Source organism: Siniperca chuatsi, linkage group LG12 (assembly GCF_020085105.1).
Source record: "Siniperca chuatsi isolate FFG_IHB_CAS linkage group LG12, ASM2008510v1, whole genome shotgun sequence".
NCBI lineage: Eukaryota > Metazoa > Chordata > Actinopteri > Centrarchiformes > Sinipercidae > Siniperca > Siniperca chuatsi.
This window is the reverse complement of record NC_058053.1, coordinates 6,945,532-6,962,768: the sequence shown is the minus strand read 5'-3', so window position 1 is coordinate 6,962,768 and position 17,237 is coordinate 6,945,532. Positions and strand designations below refer to the sequence as shown.

The 17,237-nt window shown below is 38.6% G+C and overlaps 2 protein-coding genes across 3 annotated transcripts in view; both read right to left on the bottom strand.

Moving 5' to 3' along the window:
* ube2f (ubiquitin-conjugating enzyme E2F (putative)) overlaps nt 1-5,399 on the bottom strand; it is a 49,731-nt gene extending 44,332 nt beyond the window's left edge. For both annotated transcript variants that reach the window (XM_044216092.1, XM_044216093.1), the window contains exons 1-3: nt 5,166-5,399; nt 2,236-2,417; nt 480-509 (exon numbers count right to left, since the gene is read on the bottom strand). In XM_044216092.1, coding sequence (XP_044072027.1) covers nt 480-509; nt 2,236-2,350 — 145 coding nt within the window. In that variant the 5' untranslated portion in view covers nt 2,351-2,417; nt 5,166-5,399. The remainder of the gene's footprint in view (nt 1-479; nt 510-2,235; nt 2,418-5,165) is intronic.
* Nucleotides 5,400-8,921: 3,522 nt separating this feature from the next.
* On the bottom strand, nt 8,922-16,864 carry zgc:162780 (uncharacterized protein LOC555377 homolog). The gene is made up of 6 exons (XM_044216087.1): nt 16,570-16,864; nt 16,271-16,431; nt 13,416-13,632; nt 12,524-12,627; nt 11,952-12,089; nt 8,922-11,702 (listed from the first exon to the last, which is right to left on the bottom strand). Exons 1-6 carry the CDS (start codon nt 16,678-16,680, stop codon nt 11,606-11,608), a joined length of 828 nt encoding a protein of 275 aa, XP_044072022.1. The 5' UTR covers nt 16,681-16,864; the 3' UTR covers nt 8,922-11,605.
* Between the last annotated feature and the right edge of the window lie 373 nt (nt 16,865-17,237).

Here is a 17,237-nt window from a genome sequence, read left to right as displayed (position 1 = left end):
AATCGCCAACACCTGTCTGTTCTCACCTTCACTCTCTCTCTTGCTCACCCACACACTCACTACGCACTGCCCTGTTCCTTAAGGAGCCTCGCTACTCTTATAACAAATAGGGAGGGAAAGTAAAGAAAGACCAGGTGACAACGATGTCATTGTCCATAGCAATGTTTTACTGTGGATATCGTCATATGCAAATTTGGTAGACATCGTCCAACCCTACCGCCTTGTTCCCAAAACATAAAATATATTGACAAATGCCTCATCAAAAGCTTGTTTTTTTCCTTAGCTGAGCAAATTTAAGAACCAGGAGGACACTATAAGCATTTATGGTACATTAAGTAAATTATTCAGCTGTCACACTTTCAGATGTATTGACTAGAAGACATGGGGAGGAATGCAAAATCCAATGAACTCAGAGAGAATAAGTCTGACTCAACTAATTGAATGAGATCAGTGTGTATGGATGTGTAAAGCATACTTACTAGGGAGATTGGCTTCAAGTTCTGCAACTTCTGTTGAGAGAAAAAAGAATAACTAATAAGGGAGCAAAGAAGGGGGTAAAGACAGAAAGCCATAGAGACGCACGCACGCACACACACACACACACACACACACACACACACACACACAAAAGATGCTTCCACACAGAGAGCTGACACTGGCGCACTCACACTTTTTAAATGAGGCACTGAAATGCTACCTGCTCAATCAGGAAAGTCGGTCTGTATAAAAGCAAAATGTCTAATATGCAACATGTAAAATGACTTGTCCTGTGCATACAACACAATGTACATGTAGCAGAGAAAAAACAGAATGACTCGATCAGTGGGTGACAAAAAGGAGGAGGAAAAAAGAAAGAGGAAGGCAAGAAGAGAACCAACAGGAAAACATGTAACAAGTAGAGGGTTGTTCAGCTGCCGTTGCCTCTGGGTGAAGCGTGGTTGGATTTTTTAAAAGTTCTCTGGTTCTGTTTTCTTTTCTCATCACTGACACTTTTCACTGCTTATTTGTGTCAGCTGGTTTGACCCTTTCAAAATCTACAAAAAAGACGAGGGAGGGGAAATTGCTTTGTCTCTCTGGGCAGTCTATGTTGTTGTACTGGTGCGTCATGCTAAGAATTTCCCATCGTCATTTATACAAATATATTCTTTGAGATGTGCAGAGTGTAATAATTAGGTACTTCAATTCATTTTTTTCAATGGTCTCACGGTTTATTCGACAAGCACTGAATTTCTTTTATTTTACATGGCCATTGAAGTTCTTTGAAAAGAAATGATCTGCAAGATTTGATTTGTTAAACAGAACAAAATAATAAAACAATCATGCTTCCCTGGCAAGAGCAGGAAACAAAGGCAATAATAAGATGTCATCTGGGAGCAGGTTTACTTTTGCTTTAGCAAGATGGAGTACGTTTTACTCAAACATCAGTGTGTTAGAACAAGCCGGTCGTCCTGCTGGTCCCAAGCCAGCTCATTTAGCGGTTTCCTGCCTCAGAACTTGACATTGTAATTATCATCCCTGTGAGCATCAAACCATACTACTTCAGTACCTCAAGGAAAAAATAACTTCCACAAGGCAATCCAAGCGATGGAAAAGTAAGTCACTCAGATGTTGTACTGGAGAGCATTATGCTGATAGGTGTTTGTAAGATTTTGTCCACCCACATTTACACAGAACTGTGAATGATAGTGGACGTGCGGTGGACAAACCATTGTTGAATCCACTCTGAATAGAAACAATGCAATGTAATTGGGTAAAGGGATACCTTTAAGTAAATGCATGGACTAAAGCAAAGAAAGGTGAGAACACAGAAAGGAGAAAACATTATGGAAAATAGTGGCAGGCACAAGAAGTGAGAATGAGACAAATATAAACAAAATGACAAAAACTGAGAAGGATAAGGACAACCCTTTGAAATTTAAAGGAGGAGAGAGGAGGCAGGTGTCTGGAAGCTGCCTCTCAAGGTAATGAGACGTATCTATAAATAAAAACCAAGGAGACAAAGAAATAGAAGAAGACTGAAAATCCACTGAACAATGACTGAATGACTGAACAATTTTATATTCCTGTATTGAAATAAACCAGACTAAAAAGAAAACATAGGCAAGAAACAACTATCTTGGCCTACAGCTTCAGTCCTCAAATATTTAGCTACGTAGTTTGTTATGCTTCTGTAGAAAAAAAGCAATCTGAACTGAAGAAATACACGACGGACGAAGTGGACAATGACCCAGGTACCTTTGGTAAGGAGGCGGTCCCTGATGGAGACCCTGTGGGTGGAGTCGGAGGCTCCGGAGGCACGGCCCGTTTTTCCTCCATCGTCCCTCTTCAGCTTACTGGCCAATGTAAGCATGGCTACACTGCTGTGATGTGCCTCGGTCTGCCCCACGCTGCACTGTGCTGCACCGCTGCTCAAATGCCTAACAAGAACAAATCAGTCGATCTCATCATATTCATTATATCATTGCAGAAAAAAGAAAAAAATGCACAACATTTAAAGTCCTCTTGCACACAAATTTGCATGTTGTTTCAATATTGCAGACACACTAATATTTAATAATAAAGTGGACACAATGAGCCTGTGTTAAATATGTTATCATTTTTAAAATAATCATTTCATAAATTCACTCTGGTTTCTAGTACAGTGTGCTGGAATAGACTCCAGCCACCCACAACACTGCACAGATTAAGTGAATAAATAATGGAGGGCTGGAACTACAGAGAAGGGTCTTTCAAGGTAAATTATATCTAAAGTCAAAGCTCAGTTCTGCTTAGAAATGATAGATCTTGAGATCGTTTCATATCAAGCTAGTAATACTACATCAAGTATTGCAAATAAATTATTTTCAACCCACGCATATTGAGGCTATCAACAGTGTGGGGTGTCATGGCAACTATGTACTTCCTATAGCAATAAACTGAGTACTATGACACCAGTTAATTACAGTGGAATAATAAAGTCCTTGATATCAATTAGAGGAGCCAATTGCAATTAGACTCCCTGTTGTGGAAAGATATATGGGGCTACAAGTTGTCTAATAGTGTAATAATAACAACAACAACACAGCCTTTGGAACTTCCCTTTACACAAAAGCCTATTTTCTACAACAAATCAAATGTATGCAAAAAGATCAAGGTAATGAGCTGAATTCTGATTATCTGCTCTTAACCTTCATGATCAAACTCAAGCTTGCTGTTAGAGAAATGAGGGGAGTTTTGGGAGTTTCATTTAGGGAGAACACTGTATGCTTTTTTTGAATTTCTATTGAGAGACACATAAGCATAGCCTTCACATGAACATTTCACCACTGCTGAAAGAAGCCAAACCCATACATTAACTGGTGTGGTCTTCAATGGTAGTTATTCAATTATGGGACTGTTGTATGCAACGGGGAACTCGGATGTTCAGAAGATTGAAAACACATGTTATCTATGACACTCTCTTTTAATTATCTCAAAAAAGTGAGTGTACCAGACAGAGGGGAGCCTACAGAGACAAGCATCACAAACCCTTTGACAGTATGAGCGGCCTTTTGTCATTGCTAAATAATATTCAACAGACTCACTTTGACAGCAAAGTAACAGGAAGACAAAAGAGTACTTCAGTGTCATGCTTCTGCCAACTTTCCTATTAATGATGTAGCAGGAAGCCATTTTCTATGGCACGACATTGTTAAACTCAGAGAGGAAAGCATTCACTCTTTGTAAACACATCTTCCAGTAACGATCAATACCATGCAACAGCAAACCGCCTGAGTGGGTTTCTGCGTTTGCTGTTGTTTGCTAATTTCCTGAGAGTGCCCTTTTAATTGTTGATAATTTGGCATTTGTTGTATATGCATTTGTAAAATCAGACAACACTAACTGTAATGAATTAAAGTATTTCAATCAAGAAAAGACAGACTCCTATTCAGTCTGACAAAGATAATGTATCAAAGAATTTTATACATAATAGTCAAATTACCTAAAAATTGAATCATTCAGAAGTTTAGAATTAGAAAGTAATGTTAAGTTTTACACACATTCCAGAAGTCAGTGCATTTAAATACAGATCATGATGAGAAACACGACTTTAAATTCAAAACTAAATCCAAAAACTCCCCAATAAATAACTATTAAAGCAACTTTCAGGAAATTTTGAACTTTCAAAGGGCATCTGCAATCACCTTGCCTAGTGCAGCAGCATCTGTACAGCCTAAAAACCACCTTGACACACTGCTAGCATCACTCACTTTATGTTATATAATTCGGTCTTGCTGATCCCACTGATCTTTTCTGTTTTGAAAATGTTCTGTTTCCTCTAGCTTTCTGCTAAAGCCCACTATTACTCTTTTACTATTGTACAATTTCACAGACCTTTTAACCTCTAAGGGAGCAGGTCACTGGCATCTCTGGACTGTGTATGTCAAGTCTGAGCACTGCAGCAGTAGCAGAGAGTGAAAGTATCAGGTATCTGTGAGCTCATAAAATGTGTGTCAGTGAGCCTGATTCAACACCCACCAGCCTCAACTGTCAGTCACTGCACCCTGGCGTTGCCCCACTGACACAGAGACTACCTGGATGTTAGTCAAATAGCTGTAGGGATAGAGAGGGATAGGGCCAGGCAGCACAAGCAGACAACACAGTTGGCAGACAACATACATACACACAGGTTGCTACAAGTAGCAAACAGACATGCAGTAAGACACACAGTAAGTTCGCCTGTTCAACAAACAAGGGTAGAGCCTGTCTTTAGTTTAAAAATGTTCCCTGTAACTCACGGCTGACAAAAACTAAATGAGTCCAGCTAACTTAGTATGACACTCAAACACAAAGCAAGTGCGTATCCCACAAGACCTCCTGTGGTACTGAGGGAAGTGCAACAGGCTTAGGATTACTGCTAATGTAAATACTTTTATAAGTTAAGTTACCGCCTCCTCACTGTACTTTTAGCTCGTTAACTAACAGTAATTTTAAAAAAAACCGCTAACACTGCTACTCACAGCTAGCTAGACACAATGTCCAAGCTTAAAACCAGCCTCAGCTCAGGCTATCATCCTCACACATGTGGTTGAGTACACGAAGAAATGTCACTTGTTTGAATCAGTGAAGATGCACGTTTAAGCTGTTAACAAAGTAGCTATGCCAGCCAGTGTTAGCTTATGTGATATCTGAGCGTTGTTTTTTACCTGCTGTCTCAGAGCTAGCGCTCCGTGCTACACCATAATCAGCTGCCCTCTTCTGTTCAAGGCGCTGTCTGCAACTCCAGCCGGAGATTATAGGAGGCACGCCCGACTCTAAATAACTTCTAAAATTATTATTTGGGGGCTCGGAGTGGATATAAACTGATTGGAGAATCAGCTGTCAGAACTTCGTTCCGGTGTCATGGGCAACGGAAGCGCAGTGAATGCCGTTCGTTATTGTTGTCCGTGTAGACATAGCGGCAGATAAAGAGTTCCGCAGAGCAGTAGACGAGTTCTGGTCGTTTCGAGTAGGTTCGGGTTTGAAAATTAACATACAGTCAATAAACTTGTTGGTACTGAGTGTTGTAGCATACATTAATATCATTGTTTATGTTATTTTGTTTATTTTCCAATTATTACACTAAGGGTCTGACTTACACGTAGAAAAACCTATACCTCACAACAGTCCAGATTATTAAGATTATTCCAATTCCCCAATCTTTTTTAACATGACATTTTTTAAACCAAAAGTCAAAAGAGCTCTCTACAATCAAAAGAGAAAGTATTTGCAGAATAAATAGCAATATTTATGCTGTATGCTGTCCTATTCCTTGTGAGTGTGCTATTCTGTCCCATTGTAGAACAGGGTTCAAGGTGATAAATCTGACCAGCAGTTGTAAAACATTACTGTTTTATTTCATTTACTATTGTTACTCATTCATGTATTTTGCTTTTCCAATTATCCCCAAATTAACTAAATGAACAGGTTAATTTAAAAAAAAGAATCAAACATTTACAATAGCTCTAGTATAATGATTAGGAAGAAGCATCCACATGATGAAACCTCCTATCTGCCTGTCTTGTACACACACACACACACACACACACACACACACACACATGCCTTGAAAAGAGCACCATTTGCAAAATGGAAAACTGAGACTCGCTGTTTGACAGAACAGCTCATTCACTTCTTGGAGCAAACCCAATTCCCCCTAAAGTATTTCGACAAAACTGTGAATCACTCAGCCAGTTGTTATGGACCCAGGAGCATGGGGGCTGTCACTGTAAACATGAACATGTTCTTGACTGACCTGCCTGGTTAGATAAAGGTTTTAAAAAAGAGGAGTCTATTAATCTTGGAGCGGGTGATTATATTGTATTTCATCTACATCTGTTTAGACAGGTGTTGGCCATCAGGCTTTCTGTAATGCTCATACACCAAAGGATTTGCCCCCGTGACAATGTTATGTTCACTCACTCCTCTTCACATGGTGTGCTTAACACATTGCTTTTGTTATTCAATGGATGCCGACTGAGGACAAAGCATTCATGTACATCTGTATTTATTTACGGGAGTGGTATTACTATGTTGAGGAGTAGTAGCAAAATGGAAGAGAACAGATAAATAATTTCTTTAACAAAAATTTTGATCAGCTGAAAAGTGAAAATCGTTATGCAGATTAACATCCGAACAATGAAAGAATGAAAATCAGCATCAGAGGTGAAGCCTTGTCAGGAGGAAGAGATAAAGAACAGAAGGTCAGAAATCCAGATGGGATCAAGAAAAATCAAACTTTCCACCCTCTCCTCAAATGACCCATAAAAGAGAAAATACAGAACTGAAGATGAAGGCATTCACTTTAAAATGAAATATTTCTGTCACTTCTGGGTCTTTAAGCTCAACAGCAGCGTAAAGAGGGGGATAAAAAAAGTTTGTCGTGCTTTTCTACCCAAAGGGAGCAATTAACCAACGAAGGATGCACCTTAAGGATTTTCAGACTTCTGTTTATCTTCTCAAACAGCTCTTGAAAAATAAAATGTTGAATTAGCTCATGTCAACTTTGATGTCTGCAGCCCAACAGGGAAAATGTTCACCTAAAGTCAAGAAACATCTGTCTGCATGCCGGATACACAAATATTAGGATTTGTCTCCTGCTGCTATGTTGTGTACAATCCAGGGTTTGGATTGCCTTCTGTGCAATTAACTGGTCTCCTCACTTTCATCTTCACCTCCCGTCCATGACAGAGATTCAGTCACTCAGCTTATTTCACTGATGGAACAGGTCGTGCAAATTTTGTGTCCAATCAGTGACACTAAAAAATCTAAGTTTGTGTTGTTCACACTCGTCACGATGCATACGCTACTCTGTGTGGCTACTTGATTTAACATCATATTAATGTTGCCATTTTAAGTCCAATTGTTGCCTTGTTGTAAATAAGTGACCTTAATATTAATTTATAGCAATGCTAATCATTTAAACATTTTCAAGTATAAAACCACAGATTACGAATAACAAAATGTTATTTTTATGCAGATGTGTTTTTTTTCCTTTTTCCTGCAAATCTTAAAGTAATTAGATATACAATGCTAACATCGGCATGCTAACATGCTCACAATGACAATGCAAACATGCTGATGTACAATGTTGTTCCATGTTCACTCTCTTAGATTAGCTTGTCAGCATGCTCACATTTGATAATTAGTGCTAAAAACAAAGTACGGCTGAGGCTGGTGGAATGCCATTAGTTTTACTGGTATTTGGTCATAAACCAAAGTGCTGGACACTTTTTAATTTTGACCTGATGATGGCGCTAGATTAAAACTCAGGGGGCTACCAAAATCAGTAGGATTCATCCTCTGGGCACCATGAACCCATCCAATAGTTGTTGAGATATTTCAGTCTGGATCAAAGGATTCAGTAACTTAGCTCAACTGAGGTTTTCTTTGTTCTAATTTGAATAATTCTCACAAAGAATTGGACTGTCATTCCAATCTTTCACTTACAACACTCTTCAAATGTATTTTCTAAAATAATCAGTGTTATACCACCAGTTACTCTGTATTGTATTTACATTAAAGTGACATCTGTCAATTTAGATCAGACTGACTGCAGCAGCAGTGACAGTAGCCCCAGTGGCTGTAATCTTAATCATGTAAAAACAAAATGTTACACCAGGCGCTCTGCTCTCCCTGCCGGACCACATGACCCAGATGTGAGCTTATTGTCTACTCAGTGTAAGGGAGAAAACTTCTCTGCAACAACATGACTAACACAAATCCCATTTTAGACTGCATGTTTGCTTTACTTCTGCTGCACTGTTGCTATAACCATAGGCTGTTTAGAAAATCAAGAAGAGCTGTTGGAGAAAAGTAATTAGCTAGTTATGTGCAAGCAGAACACATGATCCAAAATGATGTCCAAACACACACTGGCATAGTGCTGTTTTTTTAAAACCTTATTTAGTCAAATTTAAATTAAACTTGAGTTAAATTAACTGCAGTTGGTTCTCAGAGGGGTAAATCTCTCAGTTTAGTGTATCAGATCAACATGTACCAAGCGCTCATTTGTCATGTCAGAAGAAGACATATACAGCCACTAATAACACATTACAGGACAGCTGCTAGATGAGTGGGTCCTCACATCTGTTTTCACTCAGGGTCCCTGAGAATAGGTGCACATTTCCTAGTTGGGACTCAGAAATACATGTAGAGAGAGTGTGTAACTTGATAGCAATAGGATATCTTTTAACAATAAATAGGCACTGACACAGAAGAAAAGTTGGTGGCAACACTTTGTCGTACTATCCTCAGGCGTGTGGAAATCCGATGTAATGTGCAATGCATGCAAGTACCAAGAGTCACAGGCTCATAGCTATCAAAAGCTTATATCACCATGTGATTCATGTATTGAATCATGGGAGGAATGTCCCCCTTTTTGCCTCTTGTTACCACTTGTTATGGAAGAACACTCCATAAAAGTAAGTCAAATCATTTTTATTGAAAATTAATATAGTATTTGCTTTGTTAATGCAAACATTTTATGACATGAGTATAATTCACTTCTGCCATATTCTTAAGTTGAAATATGGTTTCATTTGAACATTTCACATGAAAATGTGAACATTTTCACGTGAAAATGTCCACAGTAGTCCAATAGGGCTTTTAGTTTCAGCACAGATGCAGTGAGCACTTTCTGTGAGGAGATGGAAACATCTGTACAGCAGACACACCAGACATGCTCACTGTTTGACAGAACAGCTCGTTTGGTTTGAAGTCAGTCCAACTCACTCTGCTGTATTTGAACACAACAAGAGTACACTGAAAGCGAGAGTGACTATCACTGCCTGGCATCATTGACCTAAAGAGGTAGAGTCCATTTTCTTCTGTTTGAAGTTTCTCTCTCTCTTTCTCACACACACACACACACACACACACTTAACAATTACAAATTATCTTCAGCATTATTAACTTCTGTTTGATCAGTGAAATCCTCCTTGATTTGAATATAGGAGGAGGAAAGACGTTTCTTGTGACTGATACAAATGAGTATGCAAATGTCTTTTAACTCATACTTGTATATTCAAATATGAGTGCTGAAAAGTAGTTTTGTTTGATAACCCTTTGTGGTGGACTTCGGGTTGTGTGTGGCTCCTCTTTTATAACATGGCATATACATACTGAAATGTACTCTATGTAAACATATAAGGATGATGACCAATGTTTGTGTGTGTGTGTGTGTGTGTGTGTGTGTGTGTGTGTGTCAGCGAATAAAAGTGACAGACACTGATACACTGTATTACAGAAGGGAGCATCCCATCATGAAAAGAAATATTTGAGCTGAAGTTGCTCCTTGGTACTCAGCGACAGACATAACTTTTGCTCTTTTATACCAATATATGGTGCACTGCACCGCATGCAGGTCAACAGAAGAATCAAACAGATAGTAAGAAACATTGTGATAGCTATAACCACAAAATATACCCTTTTTGATCAGTGATATTGTCTGTTTCACCAAGGAAATTACTACACACATACACACACTTACAGTGGAATTGTGTGGTATGACTATGTTGGCTTTACAGCAGAGGAGGGTCAAAGTTGGAAACCGAAATAGCTCGAGGCCAAAAGATAAAAGCTGACAACTTGCTGCCGCTGTGCAACCAGGTGCAGACAATACAAACATGCCCACTCAGATCACCTGCATCAGTCAGAGTCGGGTCACGGCCTCAAGTCATGCCAGCGGCTACCCACAGCACAAAAGGACTGAAGGCTGAACACTTCTGCACTGCCAACACTAAAATATGTTTGTAACAAATGTTTCCAGCATGGAATGAGATTATTCAGAAGCCAAGAAAGAGGCCGGACCTCACAAGTGAGGGCATCTCGCATCTTTCTGTTTGTGACAAAGTGAATGAAGAACAAAAGTGCAGGAAAAGTGGAAAAAGGTTGCTGAGTGCATTTCCTCACAGATATGAAGGCGGGGGGGTATTTGAATATGGTTCACTTTTAAGACACTTCGATATAGGCAAACAGTCCGACCTCAGGAGTAAATGTAGCCTTAAAAGTGCCTGTCAGGTGAGTGAAGCTGACAAGAATCGTAGGAATCAGAAGGACAACCTGAAGAAAGAAAATTCAAGGCTGTAAAGGATGAAGAGCTATGTGAAGAGCTTATAAAATATGACGTTTTGTTATAAATGAAACTACCCAACAGTTTATACCAGGACAACTGAAATGATTAGTGGATTAATCAATTAGTCGATTGACATAAAATTATTTGGCAACTATTTTGATAATTGTCAAGTCACACTTCACAAATGTGAGAATTCGCTGCTTTTCCTTTTAATTATTTTAATAATTTTAATCGATTTTGAATTTTGTACTATCGCTTGGTAATACTCAGTTTTGATCAAATGCCTCCCTCTAGTGGTGTTTTGTAAAACAAACCTCTCCACATACTACACGTTTTTAATTTGTTTGACAATGACTAATATAGCAGATCATTTACAACATTTAAGTGTACATACTGTATTCACGTAGGCTCCACATAAAGATGTTCTGTGTACTTTACCAAATCACTAATATGATGCAAACATAAATAGTAATAGCACCTGAAAAGGAGAGGTAGAGGAATGCTAGATGCAGATATTGAAGAGTAAATATAAATATTTGTGCATGTTTTTTCACCTAACCGTATTTGCTGTAACTTAGCAATAGTATTTTCAGAAAGCTTTCTTGCTGAGAATTAGATGAGAAGATCAACAGCACACTCATGTTTGTACGGTAAATATGAAGCTGGTTTTATATATATATATATATACCACTATATGCTAGCTGTTTCCTTGTTTCCCATCTTTGTGCTAAGCTAACTGGCTGCTGGCTCTAGCTTCATATTTAGCGTATAGACTTGAGAGATCTTCTCATCTAACTCTCAGCAAGAAAGTGAATAAGCGTATTTCCCAAAATGTATAACTGTTCCTTTCAAATAAGTGGCATTTGTAGGTAAAACAGAGAGCTCAAGCTTATACATTAGTAACAAACATCCAACACACTAACTTGTCCTGAATTCACAGAGAAAAGTTGATCACATAGTGGAGGGTTGCACAGGTTTCTGTGTCCGTAACTACATTCATGACTTTGTTGAAATTGTGAGTGCTGGCAGGAGTCAGGCTTCCTGAGGTTTGCAGGTCAGAAGGTAGAAATACTTCACAGCCACCACCACCTCTGTCTCCAAAGAGGTCACCCTCATTACGGACATCAACCTGGGCAGAGGAACACAGGAGACAGAGAATGCTTCGCTCCAGCACGTCGAAAGCAACCAACAAACTTCTTTATACGATCATCAGGTTAATTTGCAAAATGGCCATAACACTGATACACTGAATGTAGAGAAACATTTAACTGTAAATTCAAATCATCAAGGTCTGCACTGCTTTTATAAAGTATTGTCAAGTGTGTGCGATATGTATATGTGTATACTGTACTGTAGCATGCTACAATTAGGCATTTACCTGTGAGAGATGTCCTGGGAGAGTCTGGTGGCTTTCTGCGGATCATCTCTCAGCAGGGTCTGATAGTTCGAGAAAGACTCTACCAACCCCATGTAGCTGGAAAGAGGCATGGGCCTTTTCACCCACACACAGTCTTGCCTGTAGTATAAAGACACAGTGTCAGTATGTACCCATACTGTACATGTACGTACACATCAATCATACTAATGGATGATTCTTTTTTCTAAACCAAACATGGAATTTGCAGAAGAGACAAATCATTCTTTCCATTTTTCTTTAGATTTCAGTTTGCAGATCATACTGTAGCATTACTTCTTTGATATGACAGTGTTAAGCAGTTAAATTAGTCCCAGTAATATGTTTTGGTGTGGCAATTTTCAAGGATGAAATTTACATGGTGAAAGTTGGAGTGACTGACAACAATAAAAAAAAAAAAACCTTTTACATGAAAAAAAAGACTCACATTATAAAATGGCTGATGGCTGATAGCAGCGGGTAATGAAAATCTTCAGATCTGTGACCTATGAATCTGAACACGATTACGGACCAAACAAAACATTGCTGTCACTCACCACTCCTTGTCAGGGTAAGGGATGGATTGATAGGCCTCCCAGTATAACTCAGCAGAGCTGGGACCAAGGTGGGGACTGCGGTAAGGTTGCAAGGCTGCATAAAACTGATAAAACCAAGACACAGGGAGTTATAAGATTATTTACATCACTTTAATAATGGCATGACATATAGCATGAACCAGATGTGTTTTACTCACTGATGTGTTTGCTTAAGCAATTTAACAATAACAAAGCTTTAATACCTGTGTGTTTGTACAATTTTTGGAAGTTAAAGTTAACACACAGCTTAACACTTTAATGGTGTCTGACATCAACTCATAATCCACGTTTTCACAATGTTTTGCTGAAAATATATGCAACCTAAGAGTGCAATTGAGATAACTGTGCCACTCAGCAAAGATATATTTTACCAAACAACATCCACTAGATGGTGCTGTTGTTCATTTCTTTGGCAGATGAGGCAGGTGGTGATGTTGGTACAAAACCCCAGCAGAGGCAAAGATAGATGTGTGTAAAAATGCCTTTGTCTCAGAAATGCTTGTCTGATGTTGAAGAGGGACTGTTGTTATTTGTGATTCATTTGTTAGTTTGTTTTTAGCATTTTCTTTGTGTTTTCAACTTATAACAAGGTTACTGCAATTTGTCTAAAAACATATTCAGTACCTTTTCTTTAGTACCTAATTTACTATATTGTGATATAATGATATATTTAATAAACATTCAGTAATTAATAATATAAAAAAAAACCTCAGTTGTAGGCCCTTTTCACAGAGGACATTTTGATGTCCCAACACGTCACAACATTAACAATGGCTCTGTTATTCAGAGTGGCTGAGGGTGTATCAGTGCACATTCACAATAACTTCTCTCCGGTGAATATTCTTGTAAGCACCTCTTTGCAGACTTGGTTGAGTGCATGCGAGAAGCAGTCAGGGTAGTCGAGCTCCATGTCAATGGTGTAGTTGAGCAGAGCCAAGCAGCCATGGGGTTTCAGGACTCTGTGGGCCTCCTGGAGAAAGCGTGGCCGGTCAAACCAGTGGAAGGCAGACATGGCTGTCACCAAGTCCACTGAGCTGTCAGCAAAAGGCAGCTCCTCGGCCACACACTGTCTAAAGATGGAACAGTAGCAACAGCCAAATCAAACTTCTGACCACTGCTGAGGACCCGAAATTTGGAAAATCCAGCTTTTTTCAAGTCAAACATGAATATGCAACGTGCATGATGCTGATCCAGAACACAACTGCTGACAGTATAAAGTTTAGGAGGTTTTCAGGTACCAGCTCGAATCAGCTTGAATCATCTACCCACTTATTAAATTTCAGTCTAGTGCTCAGTGCATAAAAAAAAATGTGTTAGTACAGTAACAGTACAGCTTGACGAGGCAGCCCAACAACCAGTGCCTCATGCACTGTTTGTGAGCGGATCCATTGTTTTGTAAACTGGTTGTTGCACTTTAGTTTCACGGGTAAAATAGATCTGATCAGGTATGGAACTCCAAAGTGTTCGATATTAAATAAATAAAAAAGACAATATGAAATAAATAATCATATGAATAAATTGTGTAAAACATATAAACAAACTAATAATTTGTGAAATATTTGTAGAAATTATTAAAACTCATTATCATAAAATGTTATTTCACCTTTCATTTTCATAACAGTTTTATTTTTAATAGTTTTCAATAATTAGTGTATGATGAAAATAACAATCATTGTGTTTTCATTACCTTAGAATAAGCCGTTTTTATCTACAGAGGGAGCGGATCCTATTCCACGGAGGTCGCCATGTTGCATCTCCATGTTTCTACAGTAGCCCATAACGGACAAACCAAACACTGGCTCTAGATAGAGCCACCGTAGTTTCTCCTTCACGCTTGGAAAGGGAGGGTGAAGCAAGTGGCATTCAGATGGTTGCAATCTGCAATTTCACCACTAGATGCCACTAAATCCTACATACAGCTCCTTTAATTTTAAGATTTATTTCATAATGCCACTTATCAAGATTTATTTCATAATGTCACTTTTCATTATGACACATTTTATTTCATAATGTCAAGTTTCATGACTGTGGTCATCACGTACCCCCCGCCTCTCTTAAGCTAGCAAGCTCAGCAACTGCTACCAAATTTTAGCCAGTTAGCTCATTTTAGCTAGAGCAAAGACAAGTTATTCTGAATCAACCATGGCTGCTGCTGTAAATAAACACAGTAGACAGGCACAGTAACCTAACCTCTTTCGCTTTTAAGCCTTACTTTAACAAGTTTGCTCATGCTACCTAAGTTAACTAGACAGGCTAACTGGCTCGGCCAGCTTTTGAGCTTGGATTTTTACTCAGCAGGTTTAGCAGTGTGAGCTACAGGTGTAGTTCCTGTTGGCTACAGCGACCACTCTCTGTCTTTTTACTCTTCTATGTCTTTCTCTGAGGAACATCTTTAATATCAAAACGCTGCCGAGTTAACTCTGAATTAAATTAGCTAGCTAGGTTGGCAGGTTATGCAGCCTTGTTAAGCAAAGTAAATAAAAGGAGATGTTAGGTTCTGTGTACTGTCAGCAGCAGCTAGATAGTTGATTCAACATTACTTTGACAATGTTGATCTAGCTAACAGGAGCTAACTGGCTAAATCTGTTAGCTGCCATTGAGCTTGCTTCCTTGAGAGCTATTTTATACAGTCTTCAGAGGCAGTCAGGGAGGGGGGCAAGTGGTTGAATGAGGATGAATGGTGAGAAGGCAGTAACAACATTATGAAATTAAAAGTGGCATGAAAGAAAAGTGTCACTGGGGAATAATGAAATATAAACTTTTTATTTTTAAAAAGTAAAACTATAAAACTGTTATTTTAAAATTAGAATGATGAAATAACATTGTATAATAATGAGCTGAGTTTAAATAATTTCTCAAATTAGTTCACAAATCAGTGATTTGCTGCACCTGACTGCAATTTTTAATTTCAAAAGACTGGCTCCAATATACAATAAATTTAGAAGTGCACAATGAATGTCAGGTGTGATTGTTAACTGCACTGTGATTTTCTTTTTCATATCTTCTAGGTTCAGTTATTGGAAATGTCACTTGCTGCTTCTATTCATATTATATTAGTATTCATTCATTATTATATTATATGCTCTACACAAATGATTCACTCATCCTCATAAAAAATAATGTGGGACAGCACATTTGTCCAAAAACAAAATGTAAAGAATTAATAGTAAAATGACACATGACATGCTAAACTGCAATGGGAATTACAGATTAATTTAAATCTGGTGTTAAGTTAAAAAATATGATGTGTAAAATAATTTTATAGAATCCATTAAATCTAAAATCAATTTTAAGGTTTTCGGAGATTTTTTTCACATACAGTACTGTACCTTTAACCCACCCTGTGTGACATGTCAAACATTTTGTGAGGACTTCACTGTCCTGTGTTGACAATACATTTGTTCCATTTGCATGGGGCTCACTGCATGACCGACTTTTACCAGACAAGGGTCACATTGTTCCTGCTTTGGCCAAGATTCAATAAAGTAGCTTACTAGATTTTCAGAGCAGATCTCACCGTGCATTTATTAGGCTTGCTTGATCTCCCAAAGAAACACACAGACTTTCAACTAAGACACAAGAAAAATAATCTAATAAGAGACACAAGGTGCTTTCAGAAAGCATTTGTGTATTTTACTTAGTGTATCTTATCTAAAATCTTTGTTTAAAACAAAGATTAATTGTGACTCGTGGTTGGTCCATGCTTACCTATATGTAATGTTTGGCTCTTTAGCATGCTGCAAAGCCACTTCCAGTTGGGCAGGACTAACGTCTGTCCCCACCACAGAAGCAAAGTGTTTGGCAAGCAGCACTGTGCCCTGTCCTGAGCCGCAACCCACATCCACTGCAAGCTCAAAGGGACGACCTTTCTGACAAAATATTTAACATGTTATATGACATTGCTGTAAGGTTAGTTTTTCCATTACCCAATGAAAATGAGACCCTGTAATAGTTCCTTTTTTAATCAGTTACACAGAGGCCCCCACTATTTATCCACCTGTACATACCTGTTTTTCCAGGAAGTCGAGAACCTGTTGTATTAGATGATCTGATGGAGAGATCCTATACTTCCAGTAGGAAGAAGCGTGCTTCTTGCCTTCAAACAGACGGTAAGCCATAACTAGTTGATGCCTCTCTGAACAGCTGATCTAGCATAAATTCAAAAAAGAAATAAAAGCAATCTTATCTTGTGTTTTTTACTAGACAAGAGAAGCTAACTTCCACACTGAAAAGACCGTATTCCTTTCTGTAGGCAGTCAGATACACACCCACACACACAAAACATGGAAACAGTGCCTGAGGACTGGGAGGTCCCACTACTTGCACTGATATGTGGTATGTTTGACAATGAGGGCCTTTAAAGGGACAGCTCCAAAAACAATTTTTCTTTATATGATGTGGCATCTGTTTTTAACTTTTTTTTTGTGCATAATTGGTGCTATGTTTTGAATGCAATCCATGATAATTAGGTTCAATGGAAATCAAGATCCAGCTCAAAGGTCTGCGTGAGTAAGGGTCAGCGTACGGGTCATTTGATGGTATGTGTTTCTGTCAGAACCAATTGAAACCCCTGGAGATGATGTGGGTGAGGTACGAATGGTATGTGAACAAGTGTGGTATTGCCATCATGTGTGCAACACTCCGTCTGAATGTATTGGCTGATTTCTTGTGTTTT

What these genes read in the sequence shown, in the direction of transcription:
- zgc:162780 (XM_044216087.1), bottom strand. Translation starts at nt 16,680, where the DNA reads ATGGCTTACCGTCTGTTTGAAGGCAAGAAGCACGCTTCTTCCTACTGG. An exon ending in TCAACCAAGTCTGCAAAGAG is followed by an intron (nt 12,628 to 13,415) that starts GTGCTTACAAGA and finishes TGGTTTTATCAG; the next exon opens with TTTTATGCAGCCTTGCAACC. An exon ending in TCCCAGGACATCTCTCACAG is followed by an intron (nt 11,703 to 11,951) that starts GTAAATGCCTAA and finishes TCCTCTGCCCAG; the next exon opens with GTTGATGTCCGTAATGAGGG.